Source organism: Saccostrea cucullata, unplaced genomic scaffold (assembly GCF_032062105.1).
Source record: "Saccostrea cucullata isolate Sc308-1 unplaced genomic scaffold, CSIRO_AGI_Scuc_v1 ctg99, whole genome shotgun sequence".
Lineage (NCBI taxonomy): Eukaryota > Metazoa > Mollusca > Bivalvia > Ostreida > Ostreidae > Saccostrea > Saccostrea cuccullata.
The window spans coordinates 102534-117082 of record NW_026939269.1 but is presented as its reverse complement, the minus strand read 5'-3'; the positions used below and the strand labels follow the sequence as shown (position 1 = coordinate 117082).

General features: G+C 33.6%; 1 protein-coding gene across 1 annotated transcript; it reads right to left on the bottom strand.

Moving 5' to 3' along the window:
* Window positions 1-991: 991 nt before the first annotated feature.
* LOC134252682 (MFS-type transporter SLC18B1-like) lies at window positions 992-11556 on the bottom strand. The gene is made up of 13 exons (XM_062735179.1): window positions 11426-11556; window positions 10429-10792; window positions 9062-9157; window positions 8626-8699; window positions 7679-7835; window positions 7286-7354; window positions 6716-6806; window positions 5267-5406; window positions 4823-4921; window positions 3278-3378; window positions 2037-2132; window positions 1750-1824; window positions 992-1046 (listed from the first exon to the last, which is right to left on the bottom strand). Exons 2-13 carry the CDS (start codon window positions 10762-10764, stop codon window positions 992-994), a joined length of 1389 nt encoding a protein of 462 aa, XP_062591163.1. The 5' UTR covers window positions 10765-10792; window positions 11426-11556.
* Between the last annotated feature and the right edge of the window lie 2993 nt (window positions 11557-14549).

Sequence of the window (14549 nt, the reverse complement as noted above, 5' to 3'; positions counted from 1 at the left end):
TTTCTTTCTGAATTTTTAGCGATTACATAAAATCCAGCATACTATGATACCAGCCCCTGTAAATGTAAGTGTGTATTTGCTTGAGATTAGCACTATACCTCAGAAACTGGATTTATTGATATGTACATACTTGTGAACAACAAAGTTCAAAATCATCTGATTTTCTAGGTAAATAGGATGTGTAAACTTGGAAGTTATTGACTAGTATTTTTTTTCTTTTAACTTAGCAGTGCTTTTGAACTCTGTAGATGCTGACATTTGACCTTAGACCTCTGTGGCTGTCAGGGGAGGGTAGGAGGCCATGTAATCCCCCTGAATCTCCTCCCGAACACTCTCACCCAGTAACTTTGTCTGTTCCTCCTGGCTATTTGTCATAGGTTTTACAATCTTGACTTTCCTTCTACACTTGTCACAAACATAGTCCAGAAACAACAGTGGAATCTACAGAACATCAAAATATTTAAAATATTAATAATGAATAAAAACTATATTTTTTAGATCTGTTTTTATTTTTACTGGTATGTTCATGTCACCATGCACTGGACCAAAATTAACCATGCATCAGACAATATCCAATGTATGGATGACTATTTCTTTTTTTTGGCTCCTATAATCAAAGATTTGAATCATATAGATTTTGCTTTGTTCATCTGTCTGTTAATCTGTTTATCCATTTGTCATTTCGTCTGCAATATTTTGACCTTGCCCATAAATTTTCATTGATTGGAGTTATGGCTTTCATATTTCATATGTGTATTCTTGGTAAAATGTTTTCTTTGGGTACCAACATATACATATATATATTTATATATATATATATATTTCTTAAGAAAACCCACTGATCTCTTACATTAGGCATGTTTGACTTTCTTTTTGCAAAATTTTACCAAACCTTACCATTCCAAGACAGGCAAAAGCAGTAATAGTGCAGCACCACTGAAATCCTACCACATCCAGTTTTAATTAAATGGTACTCACTTTTTGCAAAATTTTACCAAACCTTACCATTCCAAGACAGGCAAAAGCAGTAATAGTGCAGAAAATCTCTACAAAATAGAAACATTTTATAGACTTGTAGAGATCATGGAGATTTTAATAGGTCACACTCTTCTTTTCATTTTATAAATAAAAGCCGTACTTTCCAAAATAATGTTTAAATAAGAGGCCCAAGGACCTTAATGGTCATCTGATTATAACACCCGCAAAGGATTCATAGAATGCTTAAAATAATTAATATCATTAAACAGAATAATTGTATGATAGAGTAAAATAAGAAATACAAGAAATAAGCATATATCAATAAGTCGGTTTTTTTGGGAGTTAAATTTTGGTTTCTCAAAAACAAAGAAATGAGACAACATTATTGATCAAAATATATGTAATTTATGTATTCTGGTTAACAGCCACTACTATTTTAATTTGTTTTTGTATCTTAAGTGAGCATTAATATTAGAATGATATACATTTTCATATATACTCGCCTATAAGACTTTGGCAAAAAATTTTACTTATAAGGGGAGTTAAATTTACAATCGACTTATAAACCAACTATGTATATACCCAGTAATTACTTATAGGCAAGTCATAAAGAGATAGTCCTTGCATGTATTTTCTCTTATTCTGACAGCAAGGCATATTCTTGATACTTAAGTCATCAATACAACATACCGGTAGTTATAATAAGGTCATGTGACAAATGATACCAACTGCTACCCCTCAGAGTACAATGGCAATAAGCTGAAGTCTTACCCAAAGGCATACATGGATCCAAATAAGCCTGCTACTAAGCTGTAGGTGTTCATATCATCTTCAAAACCTAAATCTCTGTATAAATCAAGGCAATATGCATGTTCTGTTCAGCTTCAGAAAGGATAGCAAAGACATAATACAAAATTTAGTGAAACACACTACAGTAAAACTAACTTACAAAAAATTTATTTATAGTTAATGCTGACATTTTTTCTCATTTCAGTGCATATAGTTAGTAATACAAGTAATATATGCAAAAGTTTAATTTTAACTTGATGAATACTCACTCAGCAATGTAGAGGTAGATATCAAAGGTTGGAATTAATGCCAGACTAGCAGCTATACCAAGTATTATTAAGGCCAAAATGTTCAACCACAGCACACTGAAAACATAACAATACTCAAGTAATCAAAATTCTAATATATTAATTCCTAGTGCGCATGGTTCACAAAATGGTCATTTTAGCCAATAATCTATTATATATACATTTGTGGTATCTCTCCATTATATAAACATACAGAGAGAAAATATCTTCAATTCTGTATGAAGTTTGTCAGAGGTCCAAATGACAACGGCGCAATCAAGTACATAAATTATAAAATGACCTGCTGTACTTGCTTTTCAATAAAAAATAAAATGAATAAAATAAGCAAGTAAAATGATAATTATTTTATTTTAAATGTAAACAAGTATTTCAACAGTTTTTTTCATGTGTACATTCACAGCAATTTTTCTTCATTTTGTCATCTTTTTTATTTTTTGGATAGATTTTGGTTAACTTTTCATGATAAACTTTTATTTTATCTTTGAATTTTACTTGTGTAAATCTGTTGGAAAATATCTTTGCAATCATGCCATGAACAGCTGCCAAACACCTCGGCATTTTCGTAGTTCAATGTAAAGCTTGTAATCAGTGTTTTACGAAATGCCTTTAGTTACTTAACTGGCTCGGACAAGTGTTTCAGTCCATCGGATCCATCCATCCCTTTCCAGCGACCGAAATTCCCCCAACTTTTTATCATCAAACTTCGGACATGTTTCTTGTGTCTTTTCAGCATCGATTATCATTTTTCACGAATAAAATATTCCCAGACAACAATCTGTTCGCTATTACTGATCACAAGTAGCCTTTCACAAAATATTCCCTTCGAAATAGATTCCTTAGCCTAATGAATTCGAAGCGTAACCGCCATGCAAGCCGATTTACACCTTGTGTCATTTTTCAAAATCTACGACGGACGGTTAGTGCTATAATTTAAATTCAGAAATATTCAATTGTCTATCTCAAATGTATATATAAGTAATAAATAACAAGTTTAAATAATAAATCTTCTGACATATAACGGGAAACTTCAATTCCCATCTTGTTATTTATTTCTTAAATAAAACATAACCAACTTATACATCCAAATAACAATCAACATCCATTCAAGTAAATCAATTAATCATCAACATTTTTTTCATTATTCACAGCAATATGCATTTTTTTAATTGACAGCTTTGAGAAACTTGAAAAGAAAGACTAACTTGTAATCTTCTTCAAACCCTATCAGTGTAGAGGGCCCTAAAAGTGCCATGCCAACAGCAGAAAACAGGAAACCCGGAATCATCAGGAGTCTGTTGTCTGGCTAAAAATAACAAATAATAGACATATAAGGGAAATAATCAAAAGGCTGAATCTCATTGTATTACCTCCCCTTTACAAATAAGCAACTCCTGCATATTTAATTGACCTTTTTAATTGAATTTGTTTCAGAAAAAAATATATCCTCTGGTGATATTTGTGAGCTTACACATATCCTTAACATACAAATCTCAGAGAAATCTATTACACCACCTGTCCTTGTAACTTTGAACTTGTCTCATTGCTCCTCAGTTTCAGTTAAAATAAGTCTCTGTGCCCAGTAAGTATGAAATTATAATACTGATCTGTTACAATTTTTCAGCCTGGATTTGAAGTGCTACAAACATACAGATTCACAGATATGGTGATTCCTCTATACCCAAGACAAGATTATATGCCAAGATGCCAAAGGTCCATAACACTCACCTGCATCAAATTTCCTCTTCTAACAAAGGCATGTGAAAATAAAACCTCTGACTGTTATACATATGCCAAAATTTTCAATGTGCACAATTGTCAATGTAAACTACCATGGTAATAGAATCATTAATTTGAACCTTTCTCTTGAATACTTGAATCTAAAATAAATGAAAATGCTTGCTTAATTATTTGCTTGACTTCTTTGTATCTAAAATTATTCTCTACCTTTACATATACATACCCCCCCCCCCAGTTTTGAATGAGATTTGAAAATGTACAACATAGGGATATCTACATGTAATTGACTGAAAGTGCTTCTGCTCTTCTTGCACGAGAAGATTAATAAAGGATTTGTTCCTTTATTTAATTTTTTAATTAAGTTAATGATCTAAATGAACCAGATACAATACAAGACCATTTATCAATATCCTGTTTTTCCTTGTCTGGAACCTCTGAAGATTTCATATTGTAATGGGCCCATCTTACTTTTACCATTTAGTATCTCTCTCCCCTTTGCAATGGGGCATTTTTCTTGAAACATCTATATTTTTTAAACCCACCCCCCCCTTGGCCGATTATGGACGATTATTATTCAAGAACTTCATTGAAATTAGTCAAATGGTTCTCAAGAAGATAAACATTTGAAAAGAAAAGACGACCACACAAGCTTTGATAAGACTAGCTGGGATTTTAGCTCAGGTGAGCTGATAGGGTATACAATATACAACTTTCCTTACTTACCTCAAACACGGACCTCCTAACTTTTACGAGGAAAAGTTAATATCAATAAAACATTTATTTCTGTATGATCTCTCTCAATTTCTTTTATTAACAAATCCATTTCTTATTCTCCACAAAAGAAGGTCAGAGAAACAATATCACAACATACATGTATGTTAAGAGTTGCCACCTTGGTTAGGTTTAACAGAATAAAAATTGTTTGAAATTTTTAACGTTACCTCTTCAATAAAAAAATATAACTTATGCCAAACTCTTCTACAGTTTTAAGAGGAACATGGAATACTTACACATCTATCTGCTACCCATCCCCAGATTGGTGATGAAATGGCATAAAATGCTGACATGACCAGAAAAAGTACACCAATTAACTCCGGACCAAGGTCAAACTGAAATTTTAAAGACATTTCTGCAATGAGATCTTTGGAGTTTTCTCCATTTTATAATTAAAGCTTTTTTAAAAAAAATTTCAATGAATTTTTGTATTTCCATCACTCAGAAACCATGGACATTCCAAATGAGTTGAAGGCATCAACCACTTTTTTTAAGTACTGCTATTTCAATCTTAATATTCCAATCCTTCAGACAACTCATTTTTTTTTATTTGATCTTATCGAGTCTGAGATAAGAAAGTTCTACAGTGTCAACAGCAGAAATCATAATTTTCAAACTTCTTTTCAAATGAAAATTAAATCTTATCTGACATGAAATAAGTAATTGTAATAAACCCTTACTTCTCGTAAGTGAGGTTCCAGTGTTGGGTCTAGTATGGACCAAATAAAGGAGGCTACAATGATTGCTAAGGACGCTACAATAATGGAGGGTGATTTCAGCAATGTAAGGCTACTGGTACTTGATTCTGATTGCTCAAAACCTACAAATAAACAAATTTCACGAAATACGATATAAATTGACAAGTTCAAGTAATACGAGGGTTGTCCCAGAAAAACGCGAACTTTTTGAATATTTCCAATACTGTTAAACCAAAGCTAATAATATTTGGCATGCTGTTGGGAAATCATCTTTTAGATATTCTGACAAAATATTATGTGCCTGTGATGGCATGTGCATATAAAAATAGCATATAAATGATGTTAAATATCGGTAGTTGGCGCACGACAATTTTTTTTACTTTTACAAATAGCATTGTCATTGAAGTTTTCCTTGTCATCAGGCTACATGAGAATGTAATGTCAAAAATTTTACTTACATAAATACTCTATGACTTGGTGTACTTGTATTTAAAATTTCATTTATTTGACATCATTATTGGCAGTTATATGACGATATATACCAAAGCGCTTTCAATTAGACATAGTCAAAAATGGTGACGATAAGCGGTAATGTGGAGCACTAAATTATCAAGCAACACTATGTTGAGCGGAATATGGATATGTACGTAGAGAAAAAAAAGATGTTAACGATGAAAAAACATAAACATAGCTATGAGAAACAGGTTTATATCAAGTAAAAGAGGTTTCAGGTTGACTTGAATGCTTATCTGATAGTAGAGAATAGACCACATACTAGTAAATAAAGACGAACTGAAAAGGCAAGACCAGGACGTCATAGGCATACGTGAAGACTGCTGTTTAATAATTTGATCCGTTAGGTTTATGATCGGGATTTTGAAATTGTCTATTGAAAGAATTAACTCCCCAATCTTTAGGTTATACTAGTATTTGAGATGTATAACTTGGTAACTAAAACAAAATTAAATACATTGCTGAATGTGATTAAATGAATATTTATAGAGGCACATTTTCCAGAAAAAATTCGTAAACAATACGAGATACATTTTGACGTTGTCAGTCTTGCGCCGACAGCTGATTTGATAGATTCGTTTACCTGAGAGGAAAATTTTATTTATAGAGGTATTTCAATGAAATTTTTAGGCATCATTCAAAATATGTTCATTATGATTTACAGTATGCCAATTTTTAACTTTATAGTCCAAGTAAAACAAAAGATATTAAGAATATTCGTGTTTTTCTGGGACAACCCTCGTATAGTATTTAGTCTACAGGCACACATTATATTCTTCTTTGAGATCTTTTGATGATTCATCAATACAATGAAATTTTGCAAATCTTATTCAAAGAAACTTAATCAAAACTTTTTCCCAAAGGCTTTAGCCACATAACCACTATATTCAAAGTTCATTATAAAGCTGTGTGGCTTACGGTCATCAGGAGGTAGAATAATCCAGTTAACTGGAACACAGATTATAATGAGGACGCCAATCACTAGGAATGGGGTAAAGAACCCTCCCAACTGAAACAATTCAAGAAAAGTCACATGAACATTCAATTTTTTTTTCAGAAATAATAAAAGATTTCATTGAATAATATGAATACATGCTCAAACTATGAATCAACAGTCCACTTGTGAATTTATGTTCTTCCTATTTGACATTGAATCTTTTCATGATATTATAAGAACTTGGGCAGTAAGGAATCTACAGTAAATGTATTACGGTACATGTACATGCACAAAAATTGAACATGCTCTTAAAAATACTTAGTTATGACAGGCTATCTAGCAGAATGAATATAACTTACATATACCTTGAAAATAACTTTACTTAGAAAACAGATTACAAATATCTTGCTTTATTTAATGATAGAAAAGTTCTTTAAAGCCCCTGTCCATGCCTTTATTTGGGGCAAAATAAAACACTTGAAATTTGTGTGATAGTTAGATTCTTCTGCAAAGAAATTAAGTAATCCTTTAACAAGTACATATGTATATACCCCATAGAGAACACCACCAATGGCTGGTCCTGACATGAATCCCACACCCACAAACACCTCTCCAATACCCTGAAAGAAAAAATACGGCGTGGTATAAGTAACCTTACAATGTCAAATATTGTAACCTGAACTTGAGAAGGCCAAGAAAAGAACACTAGCATCAAAATGTCTAAAGGTTAAAGATATTAATGTTTTTAAAAGTATACATAAAGAAAATATAATTGAAAATATAACTGAAACTTCTTGATCACTTTGACATACATGTATTTCTTTATGCAAGATGTTGAAGATACTAAAGTTCAACAGTACAGGTATATAAATGTCTATTTTCAAGTGTCTATACAACTGATGAATATAAAACATAATAAATAAATGTACAATAGAGAGACTTACAAAAACTGTAGCAATATGGTCTGGGAATTCTTTGGCACAGACAGTGTAGCATGCTGTATTGAGGGCAGTACATCCCACAGACAGAAAGACCCGGAGTAAGAAACATAGCACCACGAAAGTCAGGGGGCCGTCATCTACCGGAACATAGGCCATGGCACTGGAAAAAGTCACAGATAGTAAGAGGTAAAACAGGTGTCAACTTAATGAAATATAATGATTACCTTACATCATTGAGATGGTGGCCATCTCAAAGGGCCCCGCTTTCAGCAATGAACATGAAAATGTAAGGGAGCTGAAAAGGGTTTTGACTTTGATCCTTGACCTAGAAACTTTGTTCAAGGTCAATGCACATCCCTTGACTAGTGGCACCTTGTGAGTGAAGTATAATGAGCCACATTGGACCAATGATAGAGAAGAGAAGCTCTGAACAAGGATTTTCATACAATTCTGCTATGACCTTGACCTTAGACCTAGAAACATGATTCAGGGTCACTGCAGAACCTTTACCCAAAGACACTCTATAGGTGAAGTATGAGCCAGATTGGAAAGAGGAGATATGCTCCGGACAAGAGATCTCGGATGGACAGATGGATGGATAGACAGACTGATAACTATAAGGCGTCCGAACAGCGTGACCCTAATAAGTCAAATCATGCATTGTTATATGTAAATCTACAAAAAGGAATCTTATGTATGTTGTAAATGTATCTCTTCATTTTTTTTTTTTTAAGATCCGAGAGCAAGCTTTTATGTTATCATTAGTTATAACTGAAAAATATATGCTCAAAAGGTTAGATACAAATGATATATAGTAAAACAAATTAATGTATACATTTATTCTATGATTTTTTTTTAATTTATTGTATGTGTGCATTGTGTCAGTTCTTTGAATTCGGTCTGTGAGAGTATAAGTAGCATTATATATATTTATAAGTATATCAAATTACCCAAACAAGAGAGTGCATCCACCACTTAGGAATAACCCTGATAAGAACATGAATTTGATGCCCACATATGGCAGCTGAAAGAAAAAATAGATCGATATCATTTACGTCTTTCTTTTCAAATATCCAAATTTGAGAAAAAAAATTTCAGCCAATAAAATGTACAATCTTAAAATTATTATTCTCATACAAGAAAGTTGGAGGGGATATAGTAACACATTGTGTGAATTGGTGTGTCACTGTGTGTATATGTGCATAATGAAAGTATTATGTAAGTAATAATTTATATCTGCCACAGTCAGTGTGCTCTTTTGCATTAAGGTGCTCTATTCTGCAGTGTCCTTGTTTAAAATTGTTTAAGGCTAGTCTTATTACAATATGTTACCTGTTGTTTTAGAGAGAAAGGGGAGAGAGAGAGAGAAGGAAGGAGTAAACTCACCATTTTTCCAAAAAAGGGAGAGAACACAACTTGGCTTAAGGCAAACACTCCAAATATCCAGCCTGATATCGTATCATTGACGCCTTTTGATGATGCCTGAAATAAATGATCAGTTAAAGGTCTATCACAACCATTATGAAAATACTCAAAAGTATATTTAATGTATGTACAATATTTCTTTTATTTGAGTAATAAATTAAACAGAAATCATTTTAACTTGTTATTACTATGAGTTACTTGTTCAGATTTACGAAGTTTTCACACAAATAGCTTTTTCATGTGACACGTTTTTTGTTAATTGGTTTAAAAGATATATAAGTGGTGAATAGTTTTTTGTTTGTTAATGTTCTATTTTAACAAGAAGTCCAAGGGCATTAACAGTCACCTGAGTATAACTAATGAATGAATTTAAAGTACATGTGTAGATATAATTTGAGTAGTTTTTTTTCATGTACAGAAATGTAAACAAATTTTTAGAATTCACACACCATTACAAACACAAAAGCATGTTTATACCAAATACTGAATGCTATTGGAGATGCTTGGTACTATGTGTAACTATTCTACAAGAAACAAAATAATGCACATATATATCATACATGTACTTCATATATGCATATACAAAATGTATATAATTAAATAATGTTACTATGGACTCATCTCTTGTTTATTTTATTCTACAGAAAACTGATATTTTATTGATTATCAACACACACAAAAACTGGACACTTAATCTCAATAATCTGAGAAGGTTAAAATTACCAGTCATTTTTTAAAGATATTCAAGAATTTACAGCAGTAATTAAACTTAATGGACCAAAAGTGTGTTAGAATATATTACCAAATAAAAAAAGTACATGCAGTTTTAGATTATCATTGAGTAATTCAGCAAGGTATTTAGATATTTTTCACTGCTTCTCTAAGTTTAATGTATTCTAAGTACATACAGTTTAAAAATTTTAAGAAAAATGCAAAACACAATTACATGATACATGCGTTGTTTAAAATTTATAAAGGAAAACATGCAAAACACAGTGATTACATCATAAAAAGCATGTACATGCAAAAAGTGTAAATAAATTTACATGTATGTATGAATATTTACATGCATGTTTTTCACAGTGCACATTTCAAGGTACACATCAATGCAAGCAAAAGCAAAGTGATATTAACACAATAATTAATATTTTTAATCCTAAAAATGATAATTTAAACACATATAAATATAAACAATGCTGTTTGTTGTTAGAGACATAAAAAAATGTATATAACCCGCTGATACGCGGGTTATGTATTTTTTCTGCAACATGGTATAAATTCTCTTTGAAAGCATTTTATTGTTTAAATGATATATTATTTGAACTCACCTCCTGTGGGAAAAATGGTGCAAGCAGTGACAAGCAGAGATAAGAAAGAAAGTCTGCCATGCAAATGCTACAGAGGATGGCCTTTTGTTTCCTATGTAACGCAAAGAAAGAGAATCCAGTGGTTTCTGAGGTAGGTGTGGAACTGGTGTCATCCTCTGGTACTCGTTCATATTCATTGTTCACATCAGTAGCCGATGACAGTTGTTTAGCATCTGGTAAGGATGAGTAATTGGAGTACGGCGATTTTCTGTCTTCTACTGAGTTTCTCTGATCTTTCCTCTTGGGAAGAAGGGACGATGACTCATCAGTCTCCTCATCTTCGCTGTGATCAGACATAAGCCTTAGGAAATGTTGTCAGTATCCCCTGAAATGAAAACAAATAATTATAAAGATTTATTTTCCTGTGAAACACAATTCTTTATTTGCTTTGAGATTCCACATCAGTAATGTGTTACCTTTATGCTATTTTAAATGGTATCCTATTTCATTCCATAAGAATGATGAAAAACAGAGAAGCATGCAAAATTTAAAAAAATTGCATGAACTTAAACATGTTAAAAATATAAGCTGAAGCTTTGGACAAGTTCTCAACTTTACATCCAAGATACACTCATTACACTTAATTAGAGGCCGGATTAGAAAATACCACGATCACTAGACCTCTGAATATGCTGGCATTGTAGATAGTAAAAACAATCTAGGGTATGATAAAGTTATGTGCATAATTATCGCGATAACATGTTGCTGTCGTTTTCTGCAATAAATCAGGATTGTGTACCTCAGTCATCATACTACATGTAATTTATCTCTCTGTGATACATTTTTTGTGTGTATTTGCATAAGTTATGAGTCAGTTCAATCTAGACAGAAGTGCAGAAATCTGTGGTTGAATAACAATAACTAGAACATAGCGCTCAGGTGACCCGAAAATCCATGCATGATTACACAACTCAGGTTAAAAAATGGAATAAATAAACAATCACATGAATATTTTTACCTTCACTTAGAAATGTTTGTCTGCATTCATTTAGTTGTATCGTTGCATTTCATTTGCACCTATGTCACGCTGAAAAGACAACATTCGAAATTTTCCCTTGCGTACAAAGTGAAAGCCGTCAACCATTGTCCTGTCATGTGACCTAGCTTGGCCTTGATGTCATGTGACTTGACTATACATACAAACGCGCGAAAATTCAAACCATGAAATATGTTGTAGATCTATGCTTTTCAGCTTTAATATTTCAATTATCAAAAAAGTGCAATAAGTTTAATTGCAATGGAATCAAATTTTTCCAATTCATCTCTGCTACGACTCATCAAATTCAAATCAAAGTGCTTTTAAATGACAAGTACATTTTAGCAGTCTGAGGAGCAGCTGGTAGCCCCTAAAAAGCACTATATAGGATCATAGGTCCATAAGACATGACATGAAATAACACCCATACTTACCACCATATTCAATGCTTCCATTGGACAAGGAAAGATACCTGATCAATGGAAAGAGGCCCTCATAACACCATTATTTAAAAAAGGAGACAGTCTCAGGAAAGGCTTCAAACTACAGACCAGTCTCCCTAACATCTATTTGTTGCAAATTAATGGAGCATATACTACAGAGCAACATCATCAGGCACGTAGCATCGTTTTTGAAAGTGGGGGGCCAACCTGAGAAAAATTTTTTTTTACTTACCTGAAAAAGTTGACAAGCAAAAAAAGAAACACGAAAATTAAAAGTTGCCCAAACTCGAAACTCCTATTTCGTAAAGGGGGGGGGGGGGGGGGGGGGGGGTAATGGCCAACTTTTTCAAAGCCAACTTACTATTACTTCAAATTTTTTCCTTACAATCCATGCTATCACTATACTATTGTTATAAAGTGGGGGGGGCCAACCATCCCATCAATGAACATTTACTATAGTAAAGGTTATGTTGGGGAAAAAAGTGGGGGGGCCAGGCCCCCCCTGGCCCCCCCGGATGCTACGTCCCTGATCATCTCACGTACACCTTGAGGCAAATGGAATATTATCGGATTACCAACACGGGTTTCGCAAACAAAGATCTTGTGAATCCCAGCTCATCATAGCACTCCAAGAGCTATAGCCAATGGATTGAATAGTGGAGACCAAGTGGACTAGCCCTGTCCTTCTTGATTTCTCCAAAGCCTTTGACAAGGTGCCCCATCAAAGGCTCCTAAGCAAGTGTCACTGTTATGGTATAAGAGGCAGGGCATTAACGTAAATATCGGTATTATATTAGATTTATCGTAACTTTTAATTATTGAAAATTCAAGAGTGGAATCGCGATCAACAGTTTTCTTAATGGTCGTACTCAGAAGGTCGTCTTAGAAGGGAATTTAAGTCATCAAGAACATCAGACGTCACATCAGGGGTCCCACAGGGAATGGTGCTTGGCCCACTTCTCTTCCTAATTTACATTAACGATCTTCCAGAAAGAGTAACATCAACAGCCCATCTTTTTGCGGATGACTGTTTACTTTACAGAAAGATCAGTAAAGAAGAAGACACCAATTACATCCAACAAGACCTTGATAGACTGCAGTCATGGGAAAACGATTGGTTAATGTCATTCAACCCAGATAAATGTGAAGTGCTGCGTGTGACCAACAAAAGGAAACCGATAATAAGAAACTACACCATCCATGGAAAGAATCTATAGCCACAGTAAAGTCAGCAAAATATCTAGGCCTTAACGTCAGTAGCAACTTATCATGGAATCAACACATTGGAACAATTACAAAGAAAGCAAACAACATCACTGCTTTTCTGAGACGCAACATCAGCACATGCCCTAGCACTATCAAGACGCAGTGTTACACGTTAATAGTAAGACCAATAGTGGAGTATGCTTCCATCATATGGGACCCATGCAGTAACTCAGAAAAACATCTATGAACTGGAAATGGTACAAAGGCAAGCAGCACGCTTCATTACTGGGAATTATAGAACAACTAGCAGTGTGACTAGGATGCTCGAAGATCTACAATGGCCAACACTACAGGAGCGCAGACATAAAGCAAAGGTCATCATGTTTTATCGTATTGTTCACCATCTTATCGCAACACCAACGCAAAACTACCTTGTACCAAGGGGAGCTAACTTAACAACACGGGGCCATAACATCAGGTTCTTGCTCCCTTACTCCAGAATTCAGGGTCATCAGCAGTCCTTCTTTCCATCAGCAATAACACTATGGAACAACCTACCATCTACTCTGTCAGTGCCTCTAGCCTGGAGAGTTTCAAAAACAGCATTGGGGCAATCAGAATGACCTAGCTCCGACAGTTTTAATTGTAAATATCACCAGAATGGTTTTTATGAACTGTAAATAGATCGTTGTTTCCTCATGGGCAAGTGTACATAGTACCAATCATGACAATACACCAGAAGGTGGTTTGTGGTTTAAAAGGAAGAAGAAGAAGAAGACCTGCCCTGGGTTAATTAGTAATGTAGCTGCAGATCTGTAGCTCTCTGGTCTAAAAAAATGGGTTGGACGACCAGAGCTATGTGACACCATTTCACGGCCATTGAAAAATAAGTGTATATTGCACACCAAAAATTGTGTTGTACGTTTCTTGACTTTTTTCACTGTATATTTCAAAATATTACAAATCAAGAGTTTCTTGCCTATTTTTATACTACATGTACTTCCATGACAAAACTGCATGTTCAGTCAAGCACAAAGTACACTGGACCAATAATTTGCCATCTAACATGGCGGTTTATAAGTGAAATTTCAATGGTTTCAAGGCCCAGAAGGGCTTAAATTTCAATGGTTTTTACTACTGTTTTGTTGTGGAAATAATAATGAATATATGCTAGGAAGACAAAGTTAGTAAAATTTTGAAATGAATAAAAATAATAGATATACACATGTAAGCCTTTTTCAGTGGGTGGCACTGTTAAGCTCTCTGGTCACCCAATATCCAATATTTAAAAAAAACAGAGAGCTACACATAGATCTGCAGCTATAAGTAATGCGACATGAAGTTTGATATTTTGTCTAATGATCGAATAGTTTCTTAAAAACTGGGTTTAGTACAAAAAAAAGGAGAGGGCTACATTATTGCAGCTAGGTTTAGTACACAACAAAAAGTATTTATTC